General features: G+C 46.7%; 1 protein-coding gene across 1 annotated transcript; it reads left to right on the top strand.

Annotated features, from left to right (window-relative positions):
• Positions 1-8,335: 8,335 nt before the first annotated feature.
• LOC135704623 (uncharacterized) lies at positions 8,336-13,491 on the top strand. The gene is made up of 3 exons (XM_065226094.1): positions 8,336-9,133; positions 9,175-11,344; positions 11,687-13,491. Exons 1-3 carry the CDS (start codon positions 8,336-8,338, stop codon positions 13,489-13,491), a joined length of 4,773 nt encoding a protein of 1,590 aa, XP_065082166.1.
• Positions 13,492-17,750: the final 4,259 nt, after the last annotated feature.

Below are 17,750 nucleotides of genomic sequence, written 5' to 3'. Positions count from 1 at the left end.
CTCCAGTTGAACAGCTTTCAGATTTGTTTGAACGAATTAAATTGGCAACTATTGAGAGTTGAATGCCCATGGCGAAATCCAACCTGCTCATCTGCAAAAATTGAGTTCGTGTTGATCTGAAGCATCATTCTATTCAAAATTATCGTTTCAAAAAGTTTTCTTATTGATGACAGCAAACTTATTGGACGGTAGCTGTGTTAAATATTTTTGCCAAGAAACACAAAGTGAAGATCATTGTCTATTATAATAGAATAGAATTTAACCTCACATTTTGGTACCGATGTAGCTCTTACTTTAACTCAAGAAGTAGTCAGAGATTCAAGAGTATAATCAATTTCATCTTTGGTTTTCAAACGAATATTTGAATCGAAGTTGAATTCCCTAAACGTTCGATATTGCATCCAATCAGCTCTATAGTAATTGGAGATAGAGCTGATTGGCTTAGAAATTATTTCTTTAGATATTTCAAAAGTTACGGGAAGGTGGCAAGAACCGAAGTTAGCATGGGTAACCAATTGAGCATGAGCATGAGCATGATTGTCCGCCCACGGTTGCTACTCTCTTATTTCTAGACCAGCTGTTATTACATAGAGAACCAATAGACGATGCTTGGGACTGGCAATCATCCTCAATACCAGCGCCGACAAAATGGTGAGTTGACAACCTGGAAGGAGCGGAATACCTAGCCCTGGTCCTCACAAGTTCCTACTTCACGCCTCCTCGAGTCATATGATAACAAAAGACTACCAGCTGAAACATGGACACAGCTGGTTGGCGTAGCCTGGGCAATGTTGCCAGTCCGGCAATAGCAAAGTGAAGAGGTGCGACGCGAACACTGGCGCGGTAACCATAGTACGGTGATAGAGGAAATGCTTCACCAAACCTGAGCGTCTGCTCACCATGGAGGTGCGGCACAAAACGGCGTCTGTTCTCCATGTTAGGAGCGGCTGATCACCGTCCTAGTGCCAGCGTGGGACTCTAAACAGAGCTGTGCACGATGGTCCTCCGGCGAGACAGGGGGTTGGGGCAGGCCCAACAAGCCGCCCTGGAAAAAAACAAAGTTGCAAATACCGAAGAAAGAAATACGGATCGGAACAATCGGCACAGACCTACGCGACGAAATAAGGACTACGATTGGAAACTCGGAACATGGAACTGCAAATCGCTCGGCTTCCCGGGTTGCGATAGGTTAATCTATGACGAACTTCAACCACGCAACTTCGAAGTCGTAGCACTGCAGGAACTTTGCTGGACGGGACAAAAGGTATGGAAAAGCGGGCATCGAGCGGCTACTTTCTACCAGAGCTGTGGCACCACCAACGAGCTGGGAACCGGCTTTGTAGTGCTGGGTAAGATGCGCCAACGCGTGATTGGTTGGCAGCCGATCAACGCGAGGATGTGCAAGTTGAGGATTAAGGGCCGTTTCTTCAACTACAGCATCATCAACGTGCACTGCCCACACGAAGGGAGATCCGACGACGAGAAAGAAGCATTCTATGCGCAGCTGGAGCAGGTGTACGACGGCTGTTCGCAACGGGACGTCAAAATCGTCATCGGCGACATGAACGCTCAGGTAGGACGGGAGGCAATCGGGCCAAACAGCCTGCATGCCGTATCGAACGACAACGGCCAACGATGCGTGAACTTTGCAGCCTCTCGGGGTATGGTAGTTCGAAGTACCTTTTTCCCCTGCAAGGATATCCACAAAGCCACCTGGAGATCACCTGACCAACACACAGAAAACCAAATCGATCACGTTCTAATCGACGGGAAATTCTTCTCCGACATTATCAACGTCCGCACGTACCGCAGTGCGAACATAGATTCGGACCACTACCTAGTTGCAGTATGCATGCGCTCAAAACTCTCGACGGTGCATAACACACGTCGAAGTCGAACGCCGCGACCCAACATTGAGCAACTACGGGACACCGGAGTTGCCCAGGACTACGCGCAGCAGCTGGAAGTTGCACTACCCACGGAAGAGCAGCTTGGCGCAGCTTCTCTTGAAGATGGCTGGAGGGACATCCGTTCAGCCATAGGTAGTACTGCTGTAGCGGCACTAGGTACTGCAATCCCGGACCGAAGAAATGACTGGTTTGACGGCGAATGCAAACTGTTAGTAGAGGAGAAGAATGCAGCACGGGCGAGAATGCTGCAACACCGCACGAGATTGAATGTGGAGCGATACAGACAAGCGCGGAACAGACAAAACTCGGTTTTCCGAAGGAAGAAGCGTCAGCAGGAAGATCGAGATCGCGAGGCGATGGAAAATCTGTACCGCGTAAACGACACACGGAAGTTCTACGAGAAGCTAAATAGTTCGCGCAAAGGCTACGTGCCGCAAGCCGATATGTGCAAGGACTTGCACGGTAACCTTCTCACGAACGAGTGTGAGGTGATTGAGCGGTGGAAGCAGTACTATGACGAGCACCTCAACGGTGATGCAGCAGAAAACGAAGGTGGCACGGCAACAGACCTTGGAGCACGCGCAGAAGACGACAGGCTACCGGCCCCTGATCTTCAAGAAGTTGAGGAGGAGATCGGTCGGCTGAAGAACAACAAAGCAACTGGTGTAGATCAACTACCAAGTGAGCTATTGAAATACGGTGGTGAAGCACTGGCTAGAGCGCTGCACTGGGTAATTGCCAAGATTTGGGAGGAGGAGATATTACCGGAGGAGTGGATGGAAGGTGTCGTATGCCCAATCTACAAAAAGGGCGACAAGTTGGATTGCTGCAACTACCGCGCGATCACACTGCTGAGCGCCGCCTACAAGGTACTCTCCCAAATTCTATGCCGCCGTCTGTCACCATATGCAAGAGAGTTCGTGGGGCAATACCAGGCGGGATTCATGGGTGCCCGCGCTACCACGGACCAAATTTTCGCGATTCGGCAGGTTCTGCAGAAATGCCGCGAATACAACGTGCCCACACATCATTTGTTCATCGATTTCAAATCCGCATACGACACAATCGATCGAGATCAGCTATGGCAGATTATGCACGAGTACGGATTTCCGGATAAACTGACGCGATTGGTCAAGGCGACGATGGATCGAGTGACGTGCGTTGTTCGAGTATCGGGGACACTCTCGAGTCCCTTTGAATCTCGAAGGGGGTTACGGCAGGGTGATGGACTTTCGTGTCTGCTGTTCAACATCGCGTTAGAAGGTGTGATCAGAAGAGCTGGGATAGACACGAGTGGCACGATATTCAGGAAGTCCATCCAGCTCCTTGGTTTCGCCGATGACATTGACATTATGGCACGGAACTTTGAGATGATGGCGGAAACGTACATCAGACTGAAGGCTGAAGCTAGACGGATTGGACTTGCCATCAACGCATCAAAGACAAAATATATGAAAGGAAGAGGTTCTAGGGAGGACAATGTTAGCCTCCCACCCCGAGTTCAGATTGACGGTGACGAAATCGAGGTGGTCGATGAGTTCGTGTATTTGGGCTCACTGGTGACCGCCGAAAATGATACCAGCAGAGAAATTCAAAGACGCATTATGGCAGGGAATCGTGCCTACTTTGGACTCCGGAGGACGCTCCGGTCGAATAAAATTCGCCTCCGCACGAAGTTGACTGTCTACAAGACGCTGATTAGACCGGTGGTCCTTTACGGCCACGAGACCTGGACTATGCTCGTGGAGGACCAACGCGCCCTTGGTGTTTTCGAACCGAAGGTGTTGCGTACCATCTACGGTGGAGTGCAGATGGATGACGGAACGTGGAGGAGGCGAATGAACCACGAATTGCACCAGCTGCTGGGAGAACCATCCATCGTCCACATTGCAAAAATTGGGCGACTACGGTGGGCTGGGCACGTCGTAAGAATGCCGCACGACGACCCAGTGAAAATGGTTCTAGAAAGCGACCCAACAGGAACAAGAAGAAGAGGCGCGCAGCGGGCAAGGTGGATCGACCAAGTAGAAGGTGACCTGCGGACCCTTCGCAGACTACGAGGCTGGCGAACTGTGGCCATGGATTGAGTAGAGTGGAGACGACTTCTTCGGACAGCAGAGGACAACAAGGCCTTAGCCTGATTGGTAAGGTAAGTACCAGCGCCGACCGCGCCCGAACACAGGTCAAGATAGTAATGGGTAGAAATGTGTTGACGTGACACTCGCTTTGATGGAAGCCGAGAACACCTCTGCCCTTCCACAAGAAGTCACAGGGATATTGGGTAATAGGGTTGGGTTTGCAGCAGGGTTCGTTTTGGTAAACGATAAGCTTAATTGATGTCCTAACGATCATATAACGCGAAGGAGCTTGGGATTGAACCCACGGTCTTCTGCTCAGTAAGCAAAACCGTTTGCCACTAGACAGACGAGCTCCTTTTTAATCATCGAGTTGCTGTTATTACCATGTAGTCGTGTTAACAAATATAACGATTAACGAATCTTGAATGTGGATGGGCTTGAGATTAGACTAATAATGTTCTGCTCAGTAAGCAAAAACGGTTGCTCTAAGGCCACCGAGCCCCTCATATCACATTATACCGTTACTCAAGTTGTTATAACTATTCAAAGCTAGCACCGAGGGCAACGAAAAATTTTACAAAATACACGATAAAAAGCGATCGTACCATACATTTTAAATATGAAAGAACCTGGGATCACGTTTTTCTGCTCAGAAAGCAAGCCACTGCAACCGACGATCTTTCAAATCCTAAAACTAAAAGCTACGAAATAGTACTTAGGCCTTCATTACGTTCCACTTTTACGTGACGTTCAATGTTTCGATTTGCTCTTTACGCATGGTTCATGCAATTATAACAAGCTATAACCGACGTGACGTGACTGGTTAAACAAGCGATTCAAATGAAATTACGTTCTCGAATTTCACTTAGTATGTCATGAACAACAGAAATACGCGGTAATGAATATAGTTTCAGCGGTTGATTATTAATTTAAAATATACTAACGGTACCGCCTACAGCGACTACGACGGCAAATACGACAGCGACTACGACAACGAAAACAGGGAATTTGTGACTTACCATTTGACTAGGGTATAACACTTTAGCCCGGCACCCAGGCTTGCTGAAGCTCCTCAAACTCACTGGAGGTTTTAAAACATTCTTGTCCTGCGAGTATAGCCCGCCCTCACCTCAAGTTAATTAAAACTCCTCGAGCGATGATTTGACGTGAGGTGCGCTTTTCAAGCCTCCGGATGACTTTTTTGTTCGACGCAAGAAGCTCAGAGTTCACCCAGAGTGAGAGTAAGAGCGTGTGATAGAAAAAAAAAGAACATGAATGGCAGCAAACATCACTCTCATTTTATCCCCCTTTGCTCACAGTGGAATGATTTAGCAGTAGACATTCTACTCCTCAGAAATATGCTACGCTCGGCTCATTTCAAACTCGCGAGTGAGGCTCCATTAAGCCTGCCGGCACCTCCACTTGGGCTTCATGTCTGCAATCTGTCTCTGTTTGCAAACATATCTAATAGCAATTACCTTTGTTGTAATACTTCCTGCATTGCCATGGTCATCTAGGAGGAGGTTCGCGTCCAGTGCTTTCCCCAGGAACCGTTCGCGGCCACCAGCTACCGCCCGTCCAGTCTTGGGCGTATTCAGCGTGGCAGTCAGCATGGGTAACCAATTGGCTACAAAGTTGACATGAATCAGTTAAGACCAAATCGATTGTAGAGAGATTTCTTGATGGAGAAGAGCATGTCGGGCTGTTTGGACATTGAATAGTGTATTAACCTGCAGAACAATCATCAAACAGAATATTACAATTGGAATTGCTTTGAGCATTATTCCATGAGCGGTGTTTTGCATTAAAATCACCAATAATGAAGAATTTTGACCTGTGACGGGTAATTTTCTGAAGGTCACCCTTGAGAAAATTCTTTTGCAGGCCTACGCATTGGAATGGCAAATAGGCAGCTATAAACGTAAGTTGTCCAAATTTTGTTTTAACAGAAACACCCAAAGTTTCAAGAATTTGATGGTTGATTCGTCTATGAACAATGATGGCAACGCCACCACAGGCTCCATCAAGGCGATCATTTCTATAAATGAAATAATTTGCTTCCCTTTTAACCTTATGGTCAATAGTGACAGCTCGCCAAGTCCGGTCAGAGCAGCACATGTCTATTATGTTGCTTTAGGAATGGTAGCACCCGCTTTTCCAGGCACTCCTGGACGTAGATCTCTTGATTGATAGTTCCCGTAGTAATGAGTGTGTGCGTATACAGTTTTCGGGACCACTGCTTTGCCGATGTGTTTTGTTTGTAATCTCGGTTCGCCACCTTCACCTTCTTAAACGTCGACAACCCGGCTCGTTTCCTGGCCCGCTGCACAGTAGTATGGGAGACATTGAGCTTGCCAGCGACGTCCCGGATGGAGAGGTTGGGATTCCGCTTATATTTCACCGCCACTTTCTTCGTCGTCGCAACCACGTCCGGATTACGATTGCCGCCACTTCCAGGCTTCTTGGCGGTCGACAGACGCTCCCCGAACACTTTTAAAACGTTTGTCACGGTCGATTTGGCCACATCCAGCAATTTAGCTAACTTGGCGTGTGAGAAATTTTGACAAGTTGCTCCTCTTGCTTGGACGTCATTTTGAAAACTGGAGAGCAAACGGTGAAAACTCATCATAGCAACCATTGTTTATTCACTCAACTTCCAAATGCAGCATTTCAGATTTTTTATGCATTGTTAACAGAAATACACCAATTTGAAGTTGACCAATTTTTGCACGTTCCAGACTTTAATGCTTCCATAGTCACAATTATCAAAATTTCCATTAGAATTGTGTTGGCTACAATTTTGATTTTTGACCCGCTGCAATAGCTTCATTTTCTCACTGAACATTGTTATCAGCTAGGGAAGCAGGTATAAATGAAGAGATTGAAGCAGGGGTGATGTTTGTACGAATGTAGAATTTGTTCCTCGCTGACCGTTGTTAAAAACAGAGGAATTTGTACCGTTCGGGAATGTTGAGTGTTCCCTACTTGTCGCTTAGAATAAGATTGTAGGATCGCTTTGCGTAGTGAGGCTTCGACTGCCGAATGGTCTCGTTCGTTCGTGATTCGGTTGTGAAAAGTACCGGGCTACTAAGGTTTTCACGACGTGTCGCGTTCCGGAGCGAACCGGTTCGAGACCGGAGATTTGTTTTTCGTACGCCACCCCATCTCAGACAACCGTTTTGAGATGAACAGCCGCAAGATCCGTGAAAACACGTTTCGCGTGGAATTTGCGAACCTACAAAAAAAACCAACAAAACACATTTGTTGGAGTACATCTCGGCATCACACGTACTTAACTGGTGAAAATACAGATGAGCCACACAGACAACTGCGCCTTTGTCAAAGTAACGGACCAAGCTATTGCTCAACGAATAGTTGACCAATACGACAACAAGTTTGACTATGAAGTCAAGGGAGTAAAATACAAGCTGCGAATTCGTATGGCGGATGGTTTTGTGGAAGTGAGACTACATGACCTATCCGAAAATACAACGGATGAGCAGATCCGAAAGCACATGTCGTTTTACGGTGAAGTCGTCTCCGTGCAAGAGTTACTATGGAGTGACAAACACTATGATAGGTAATAAACTGAATAACTACTGTAGTTTAGAAACGGCACAATGAAATATTTCAGTAGCATAGCGCTTTTCGCTATGTTTCGCTCTTCTTTCGCATTGACAGCTAGAAATGTCATGTTCAATTTTGAATAAAAACACAACGTAGGAAGCAATTGAAAGTGAAAGTTGTTTTTCTTTGCTATTCCCGAAAAGTGCGTTTTCCCGAGTTTTTCCCCGATTTTTACCCGTCGCGCGTTAGTTTCCAGTCGTGTGTGATTCCGTTGCTGTTTTGGAAGAAAGGCAAGTGAGCCTCCCCTATTGAAGGGCAACCACCAACGGAGGAGCCTATGCTGATCGTCGTCTCGCCTGTATATTTTGCTGTTGCCGCTGCCGCTGCCCGTGGAAGCTAATCGCTTTTACATCACCTGAAAAAGGAACTGAAAAAGGAAAGCTGACCCGTCCCGTTGAAGCCCTTCCCGTATAGCCAGCGCCGGTGAGTCACCCATACCCCAACATTTTGGTGCCGTGACCAGGATTCCTGGTTTTCCCGTTCCCAACCACGTGAGATCAACGACATAACCTCATTTGGATCGATTGAGCCGCTGCATACCCCTCTGGAAGTTACTGCTGGTTCCAGAATATAAATATACAAGGCCTCTTTTCAAGAGGTACAAGGTGAGTACCTCTCCAACCTTCTTACCTCCAGTTTTGTGGTGCTTCTTTGGTCTCTTTTCGACCATTTCAGTCAAACTGTCTGCATAGTGTCGACGATATTGAGGAACAGCTCGACATGCCCGACGAAAAGCGCATGAAAATAAAGGAAGCCAAACGACGGAACGCCATCGATGGCTTCAAGCGCATGGACTTGTTCCTCGCCAACTACATTCCTGAACAACATCAGCACGAAGTTGCACTTCGCTTGGAACGTGTGGAGAAAATATGGGAAGTGTTCGAGACCATACAGGACGAGTACGAAGAAATGGATGACGAGGAAGAATTCGTAAAGAAGAACCTGGAGTTGCGTGCCCAAGTGGAGCAGCTGTATTTCCGTGTGAAAGCTGGGCTTGCTACGAAGTTGCCACCTTCTCCCGTTCCTGTTGTTTCTGGACCTTCCACTGCACCACCCGTTACGCCTACTCTCGCCAACGTGAAGTTACCAACCATATCGCTCCCCGAGTTCGATGGTGATTTTAATACCTGGTTGACTTTCCACGATACTTTCTTGTCGATGATTCACTCGTCGACAGAAATTTCCCAGGTACAGAAATTTCACTACCTCCGGGCTGCTTTGAAGGGTGAAGCAGCCAATTTGATACAGTCGGTAACAATAACGGCCAACAACTACGCCGTAGCATGGCAGACGTTGGTCAACCGATACTCCAACAAGGCCATCCTCCGTAAGAAACATATTCGGGCCCTACTCAAGCATCCCAAGATTCCGAGCAACAACGTTGATGCCCTTCACAAGATCGTGGATGAGTTCCAACGCCACACTAAGGTTCTGGAACAGCTTGGTGAACCAGTGGATCAGTTTAGCTCTATTCTCATCGAATTGCTTGAGGATAAACTGGATGATGCGTCGCTCACTGCATGGGAGGAATCAGTCGCCGTTGACGAACATCCCACAAGCCTGGCAACCAGTTCCCCGCATCGAAGAAACCAAATCAGTCTCGCTTAAGCACCATCGCGGCGGCTGAGATCCCGTCAAAGATCTTCCCGATCTGCCCAGCCTGCGACAAGCAGAAACACTCGCTTTTCGACTGTTCCGTATTCAACGGACTAGATACGAAAGGCCGCCTGAAGGTGGTCACGGACAAGAAGCTCTGCAGCAATTGCTTCCGTAGCGATCATTTTGCCCGAAACTGCCGCTCCAAATTCAGCTGCAAGCACTGCGGTAAGCGGCATCACTCTATGATACACCCAGGTCCGTTCGAGATGAATAAGTCTACTTCCGAAGATAGTGCCACGATCAGTTCCGAAAATTTTCCGCCTGGCACTTCCAGTGTTTCAACTGCTGTAGTAGCAACACCCGCTCCAGAGGTCATATCAACGGTGAAATCCTCTAACACAAATGTTCTCCTCACGACCGTGGTACTGATCATTGCTGACGTCTACGGTCAAGAGCACATCGCCCGTGCCCTGTTGGATACAGGTTCGCAGCCCAACGCAATCAGCGAGCGGTTGTGTCAGCAACTTCATCTCCCCCGAAAGGTTGTCAATGTGCCCATTGCTGGAGTGGACAGCATCGTCACGAACGCGAAGTACGAAGTTCGAGCCGAAATCCGTTCGCGAGTAGCTGACTTCAGTGAATCACTGGATTTTCTTGTCCTGCGGAAGGTGACCCGTGATACGCCAGCCGTTTCGTTCTCCACTGTTCAGTGGAATCTTCCCGAAAAGTTTCCACTAGCTGATCCCGACTTCCACACTTCTCGAAGGGTGGATATGATCATTGGCGCAGCTCATTTTTATTCATTTCTGCGGGATGGGCGCTTCCGCCTGCCTGGCCATGGTCCATTACTTGTTGAGACAGTATTTGGTTGGGTAGTGGCCGGAAAATTTGAAGACATCGGTGGGTCACAATCGCAGCCTTCAGTTACATGCCATACGGTGACCGTCGCTTCCATAAGCGAACAATTAGAACGTTTTTGGCGAGTGGAAGAGCTCCATGGGTCGAATTACTCCATCGAAGAACAGACGTGCGAGGATTATTACCGAAGGACCGTTTCCCGTAACACTACTGGACGATACATCGTGAGAATGCCAAGACACACTGACCACGAGCAGATGATTGGAGCATTGAAGCCGGCTGCACTGCGCAGATTCAAGCTGTTGGAACGAAGGCTGTTAAAGGACGATGACCTGAAGACCCAATACCATGACTTCATCAATGAATACATATCCCTTGGCCACATGGCTCCTGTTCCTGTGGACAAGGAAGACGATCCGAAGGCTTGCTACCTCCCCCACCATCCCGTCCTTAAATATTCGAGCTCCACCACAAAGGTGAGAGTTGTTTTTGATGGATCTGCTAAGACGAGCTCTGGACATTCGCTAAATGATTCCTTGCTCGTCGGCCCCGTCGTGCAGGACGAGCTATTGAGTCTCGTTCTCCGTTTCCGGAAATTCTTGATCGCTTTGGTGGCTGACATCGAGAAAATGTACCGCCAAATACTGATGCATGTACACGATCGTCTCCTGCAAAGAATTCTGTGGCGCTTCAACAGTTCACAACTGATTCAGGAGTATGAACTATGCACTGTCACTTACGGCCTCGCTCCGTCCTCGTTCCTGGCTACACGAACACTCTTGAAGCTCGTCGAAGATGAAGGTATCCCGTTCCCGAAAGCAAGCACGGCCATCAAGAAGAACACCTATGTGGACGATATCCTCGCCGGAGCCGATAGCATCGAAGAGGCTATTCTGCTTCGTGAAGAACTAATTGAACTATTGCAGAAAGGTGGTTTCCGTCCCCGAAAATGGTGTTCCAATTCGCTTCCCGTTTTATCTGGACTCCCTCCTGATGTTCTTGGGACTCATTCGTCGCTGAGATTCGATCCTGGAGAAATAATCAAGACCCTTGGAATACGCTGGGATCTCGAGGCAGATGTTTTCCGTTTTGATGTTTCCATCGCCGTGAAAAACCAAACGCCCACAAAGCGTAACATTCTATCAGCTATCGCACAGTTATACGATCCGCTTGGGATCATCGCACCCGTCGTAGTTCAGGCGAAAATTATCATGCAGCAACTGTGGCTTTCGGCATTGGATTGGGACGAAGAAGTATCACCCGACTTGCAAAGTAAGTGGAATCAATTCTGCGAACAACTTCCAAACCTCTCCAACTTTTGTATCGAAAGGTATGCGTTCATTCCCGGCTATCGCATTGCTGAATTGCACTGCTTTGCAGACGCGTCAGAAGTAGGCTACGGCGCATGCATATACGTCCGTTCCGAAACCTCTGAAGGGCGTGTACAAGTGAGCCTGCTTGCTTCAAAGTCAAAGGTTGCCCCATTGAAACCACTCAGCATCCCGCGCCTAGAGCTTTGTGCCGCGCTGCTTGCCTCCCGTTTATTTGAAAAAGTCGAGGCCGCATTGGATATGAAGTTCTCTGGATGTTTCTTCTGGTCTGATTCAACGATAGTTATCCAGTGGCTGAAAGCCCCCCCACGAACGTGGAAGACGTTTGTGGCGAATCGTGTCGCCGAAATCCAAACCCTCTCTCATGGATCGCAATGGCAGCATATTTCCGGGAACGAAAACCCTGCTGATATGATCTCGCGAGGAGTCTCGGCCGAAGACTTGATCACCAGTGAGCGATGGAAATATGGACCCAGGTGGCTGGGTGAAGAAAAATCAAAGTGGCCTGTTCATGCCTGCCTGGACAACAAGTTCACCGACGAAGAATTGGAGCTGAAGAAGAATTTGATCTTGACTACCCAAGTGCTCACATCAAACCCGCTATTCGAAACATTTTCATCGTTCCAGACCCTGCTTGGCACAGTTGGATATTGCCTTCGTTTCTGCCACAATGCTCGCAACAAAAAGCAGCGACATTCCAGTAGGATTCTTTCCGTTGCCGAATTGCAAAACGCCAAATTAGTTCTCGTGCGGATAGTTCAGGCTGGATCGTTCCCCGAAGACCTGCAGCGTTTGAAGAAAGGACAGATGGTCACGAACAAATCTTCTCTTCGCCTGCTGAGCCCGTTCATCGACGCTGATGGCTTGATCCGTGTGGGTGGCCGGTTGCGGCTGTCCGATGCACCGTATAACGTAAAACACCAGATTGTCATCCCCGGTTTCCACCCCTTTACACATCTTCTTTTGAAGCACCATCACCGCAAGTTTGTCCATGGTGGAATTGAGATGACCCTGTCCGTCGTCCGTGATGAATTCTGGCCGCTGAATGGCCGGAAAGCAGTTCGAAGTGTCATACGAAAGTGCTACGAGTGCAGCAGAGCAAATCCGCAACCCATCCAGCAACCGATTGGTCAACTTCCGATCGCCCGTGTTACCGCCAACGAAGCCTTCGCCTGCACCGGCGTTGATTATTGTGGTCCCATTTTCCTCAAGCCAACACATCGCAAAGCAGCTGCCCGCAAATCCTACATTTGCATTTTCGTTTGTATGAGCACAAAGGCGGTCCACCTGGAGCTCGTGAGTGACCTGAGTACAGCCGCATTCCTGATGGCACTTGATCGGTTCGTTTGGAGGAGGAATAAGCCCCAGCACTTGTATTCAGACAACGGCACAAACTTCATCGGGGCGAAAAATGAATTGCACGCCCTGTACACTATGCTCCAACCCGGTTCCGAAAACAACAAGATCGTCAAACGCCTTGCCGAAGACAGCATCCAGTGGCACTTGATCCCTCCTCGTGCTCCTAACTTCGGTGGCCTCTGGGAGGCGGCAGTGAAGGTTGCCAAAACTCACCTCGTTCGTCAACTCGGCTCTTCTTTGCTGTCCTTCGAAGAGATGTCCACGGTGCTGATTAAAATCGAAGGGTGCATGAACTCTCGTCCGCTGTTGCCGCTTTCGAGCGACCCGAATGATTTTGCCGCCCTCACCCCAGCGCATTTCTTGGTGAGAAATATGATCCGCCCTCTTCCTGAAGCAGACATCCGAAATGTTCCGTTCAACCGGCTTAGCCAGTACCAAAAGCTTCAGAAGCACTCGCAAGTTTTTTGGCACCGTTGGCGAAATGAATATTTGAAGGAGTTGAACCTACAGTACCGGACCAACCCGAAGCGTTACCAGCTCAGCATCGGTGACGTCGTCATCGTGAAAGATGATTCTCTTCCTCCTGCCCGCTGGCCACTGGCCCGCATCCTTGAGCTTCATCCCGGAGCTGACGGAGTTACCCGAGTGGTTAGCCTTCGTACCTCAACTGGAATTCTGAAGAGGGCAGTCTGCAAAATTTGCCCTTTGGAGTGTGCCTTAGAAGAATAAGATTTGCAATGAATTTGTAAGCAACAAAACATTTTTTTGAAATTAGTAAATTAATTTTTTGATTTAGTCTAATTTGTTTCGCAAATAATTTGCGAAGGTGGCCGGTATTATGATAGGTAATAAACTGAATAACTACTGTAGTTTAGAAACGGCACAATGAAATATTTCAGTAGCATAGCGCTTTTCGCTATGTTTCGCTCTTCTTTCGCATTGACAGCTAGAAATGTCATGTTCAATTTTGAATAAAAACACAACGTAGGAAGCAATTGAAAGTGAAAGTTGTTTTTCTTTGCTATTCCCGAAAAGTGCGTTTTCCCGAGTTTTTCCCCGATTTTTACCCGTCGCGCGTTAGTTTCCAGTCGTGTGTGATTCCGTTGCTGTTTTGGAAGAAAGGCAAGTGAGCCTCCCCTATTGAAGGGCAACCACCAACGGAGGAGCCTATGCTGATCGTCGTCTCGCCTGTATATTTTGCTGTTGCCGCTGCCGCTGCCCGTGGAAGCTAATCGCTTTTACATCACCTGAAAAAGGAACTGAAAAAGGAAAGCTGACCCGTCCCGTTGAAGCCCTTCCCGTATAGCCAGCGCCGGTGAGTCACCCATACCCCAACACACTACTTTCCTGGTTTCTCATCTGGCATTCGTCAAGTCAGAATGGTTCTCAGAGATATATACATATATCACGATCGATGGGGATACCACTTACGTGACGTACCCAAAACAAAGACAAACATCCCGCCACTGCGGAGAGTTTATGCATACTGGAATCTCATGCGTCCAAAATAAGAAGCTGTTGGCGCAGAAAATCGGGTTGAACGAGCGGCTAAGAGGATCCTCTTACGCTGGTGCTGTGCGTGGCAATTCAACAGGAAATTCCCATACCGCTGGATCTTCAAGGACGGCGGGTTCTCCAGGATCATCTGGCACATCGGGTTCGTTCGGAACGTCGGGTTCGTCCGGCTTTGCTTCGAATACGTCAGGCAACATGAACCCTTCTGGACAAGATGGAGAAGCTAGTCCATCAACAGGTTCTAAGACGACGCTGAACGAGGCAACCTCAGACACTACAGTGAACCTTACATCAAACGCCCAGTCGATTGATCCTGTTCAACCCGAACAATCGATGGCTGCTGCTAAGGGAGAGTTCGTAATGAATGAATCTTTGGAATCATCAAGCATATCTCATCCAACACCTGTGGCACAGGTAACTGACTCGGCTACAGACAACGTTGTTCCTAGTACCTCTTCTGGTGGTGTTATGCAAGCGTTGCTGAAGGTCATCAATATCGACGGAAAGGGACAAGCGGAAAAACATAAACAAGACGACGGTGGAACCAGTGATGATTCTAATGCATTCACTGTGGTTGAGAAACGCAGCCGAGGGCACCCGAAGAAGCTTAAACAGTAAGTTACATAACAACAAAGTACGCTTAGAAATGGATTCAATAAGTTACAATATTGCAACGATAAACATTAATAACATTACCAACCAAAACAAACTTAACGCTCTACAGCATTTTACTAAGACATCGGAATTAGATATTTTGCTTCTTCAGGAGGTAGAAACTGATACAATGACTATTCCAGGATTTAATATTATATTCAATGTAGATCATTCTCGAAGAGGAACCGCTATTGCGTTGAAAAACTATATTAGATTCTCACAGATAGAAAGAAGCTTAGATTCTAGGTTAATTTCTCTTAGAATACATGATACGGTCTCTATCATCAATGTTTATGCTCCCTCTGGTACTCAGAATAGAGCTTCCAGAGAAGAGTTCTTTAACTCGACAATTTCTTATTACCTCCGTCATGCAGCCGAACATGTCATCCTTGGTGGGGATTTTAACTCTGTAATACATGCAAAGGATGCTACAGGTGAGAGCAACTTCAGCCTCTCGCTAAAAAACACTGTTCAACAGGCACAACTCTTTGATGTATGGAATTGTTTACGGAAGGGTACTACTCAATACTCGTACATCACCCACAATTCGGCTTCCCGCATTGATCGATTATACGTGTCATCTGGGGTGCTGAAAGACCTAAGACACATCGACACTCACGTTTGTTCGTTTACTAACCACCATGCCTTGACAATATAATATATAGGCAGAGGTTACTGGTCAATCAGACCCCATGTTTTGACTCAGGGTAATATGGACGAATTTCAGCTCCAGTGGGACTACTGGACACATCAACGAAGAAACTACAATTCATGGATGCATTGGTGGTTATCATTTGCAAAACCAAAGATCAAGTCGTTTTTCCGGTGGAAAACTAAGCAAACATATGATGTTTTCCATAATAGATATCAATTGTTATACACTCAATTTCGTGAAGCTTATAATAGCTTTTATGGAGATCATTCGATGCTTTCCACAATAAACCTACTAAAAGGTAAGATGCTACACCTCCAAAGAGAGTTTACACAAACTTTTGTACAGGTGAACGAAACGTTTGTATCGGGAGAACCCGTATCTGCTTTTCATCTATCATGTTATCATGTTATCAGTCGGTTGAACACATCCGATAGAGAATGCATCGATAACTCCGAAGACATAGAAAATTATGTCTACGATTATTTCCGAGAGCTGTACACCGAAGGTGAAGTACGTGTAAACACAGAATTTATTTGTGACAGGATCATCTCCGAGAATAGTGATGCTAACACCAGGTGCATGGAGGACATCACAACGGAAGAAATATACTTCGCGATAAAAGGTAGTGCTTCCAGAAAATGCCCAGGACCAGATGGGATTCCGAAGGAATTTTATGAACGCGCATTTGACATTATTCATGGCCATCTCAATCTCATTCTCAATGAGGCTTTACGAGGTGAATTTACATCCGAATTTGTTAATGGAGTCATTGTGTTAGCAAAAAAGGAAGGTTCAAACAACACCTTGAAATCGTACCGTCCGATTTCTCTCCTTAACGTAGACTTTAAACTACTCTCTCGAGTGCTAAAAACCAGATTAGATCGTGTTTTAACTGAAAACTCAGTAATTAGTAACTCACAAAAGAATTCCAATCATGATCGGAACATTTTTCAAGCTACACTCACTTTGAAAGATCGTATTGTGCAGTTACGAGAGAAGAAGAAATGTGGAAAATTAGTGTCATTCGATCTCGATCATGCTTTTGATCGTGTTGATCGCCGATTCTTATTCGAAACGATGTCCTCTCTTGGCATAAACGGAAACTTAATAGAACTGCTTTCTAAAATAGGCTCTCTTTCCAATTCTCGGATGCTCATCAACGGTCACCTCTCTCGAGAGTTTCCAATACAAAGATCGGTTCGCCAGGGCGATCCACTATCGATGCATTTATTTGTGTTATACCTACAACCATTAATGACGAAACTTGAACAAACCCTTAACGATATCGATGATGTTGTTGTAGCATATGCAGATGACTTTACGGTGATAACTACTAGCGTAAGCAAAATTGAGAGGGCTCGAGAGATATTCGAAATGTTCGGCAGATCCTCAGGCTCTGTAGTCAACCTCACAAAGACAGTTGCTTTAGACGTTGGGTATATACGAAACAATAACCAGTTGATCGTACCATGGTTAACAACAGCCGATAAAGTGAAGGTGCTCGGTATTGTATACACAAACTGCGTTAGGCTGATGATCAATGTAAACTGGGATTCATTGATAACGAAATTTGCACAGCAATTGTGGATGCACAAAATGCGATCTCTCTCCCTCCATCAAAAAGTCGTCCTACTAAATAACTTCTTGACTTCAAAAATTTGGTACACTGCTTCAGTTTTACACATAAACAAATCGCATTTTGCAAAGTTAACGTCTTTAATGGGAACCTTCTTATGGTCAGGGCAAACAATTAGGGTTGCTATTAATCAATTGGCCCTAGATGTTGAAAATGGAGGATTAAAGCTACAGCTTCCGAGCTTTAAATGTAAGTCGCTGCTTATCAACAGACATTTAAAAGAGTCTGTTTCAATGCCCTACTATGCATCAATGATATCTAGATCAGGAAATCCACCATACCTAGGAAATATTCCTACAAACTGCCCATGCTTACGAACAGTTTGCCAGGAATTAGCTTACCTCCCAGAACAAATCAAAGAAAATCCGGTTTCGAAACAAATCCTTACATTTTTCTTGGAGAAGGTTGAACCCTCCAAAATAATGCGAACGTTTCCAGAGATAAATTGGAAGCGTGTTTGGCGTAACATTGCATCTCGGAACCTAACTTCTGACGAAAGAAGCACTGTACTATGTTCTAGTGAACAAC

Source organism: Ochlerotatus camptorhynchus, unplaced genomic scaffold (assembly GCF_037179485.1).
Source record: "Ochlerotatus camptorhynchus isolate MF236.1 unplaced genomic scaffold, CSIRO-AGI_Acam_v1.1 ptg000022l, whole genome shotgun sequence".
NCBI classification, from domain to species: Eukaryota; Metazoa; Arthropoda; class Insecta; order Diptera; family Culicidae; genus Ochlerotatus; species Ochlerotatus camptorhynchus.
Note: the sequence above shows the minus strand (reverse complement) of the source record. Positions and strands in the feature narration are given on the sequence as shown.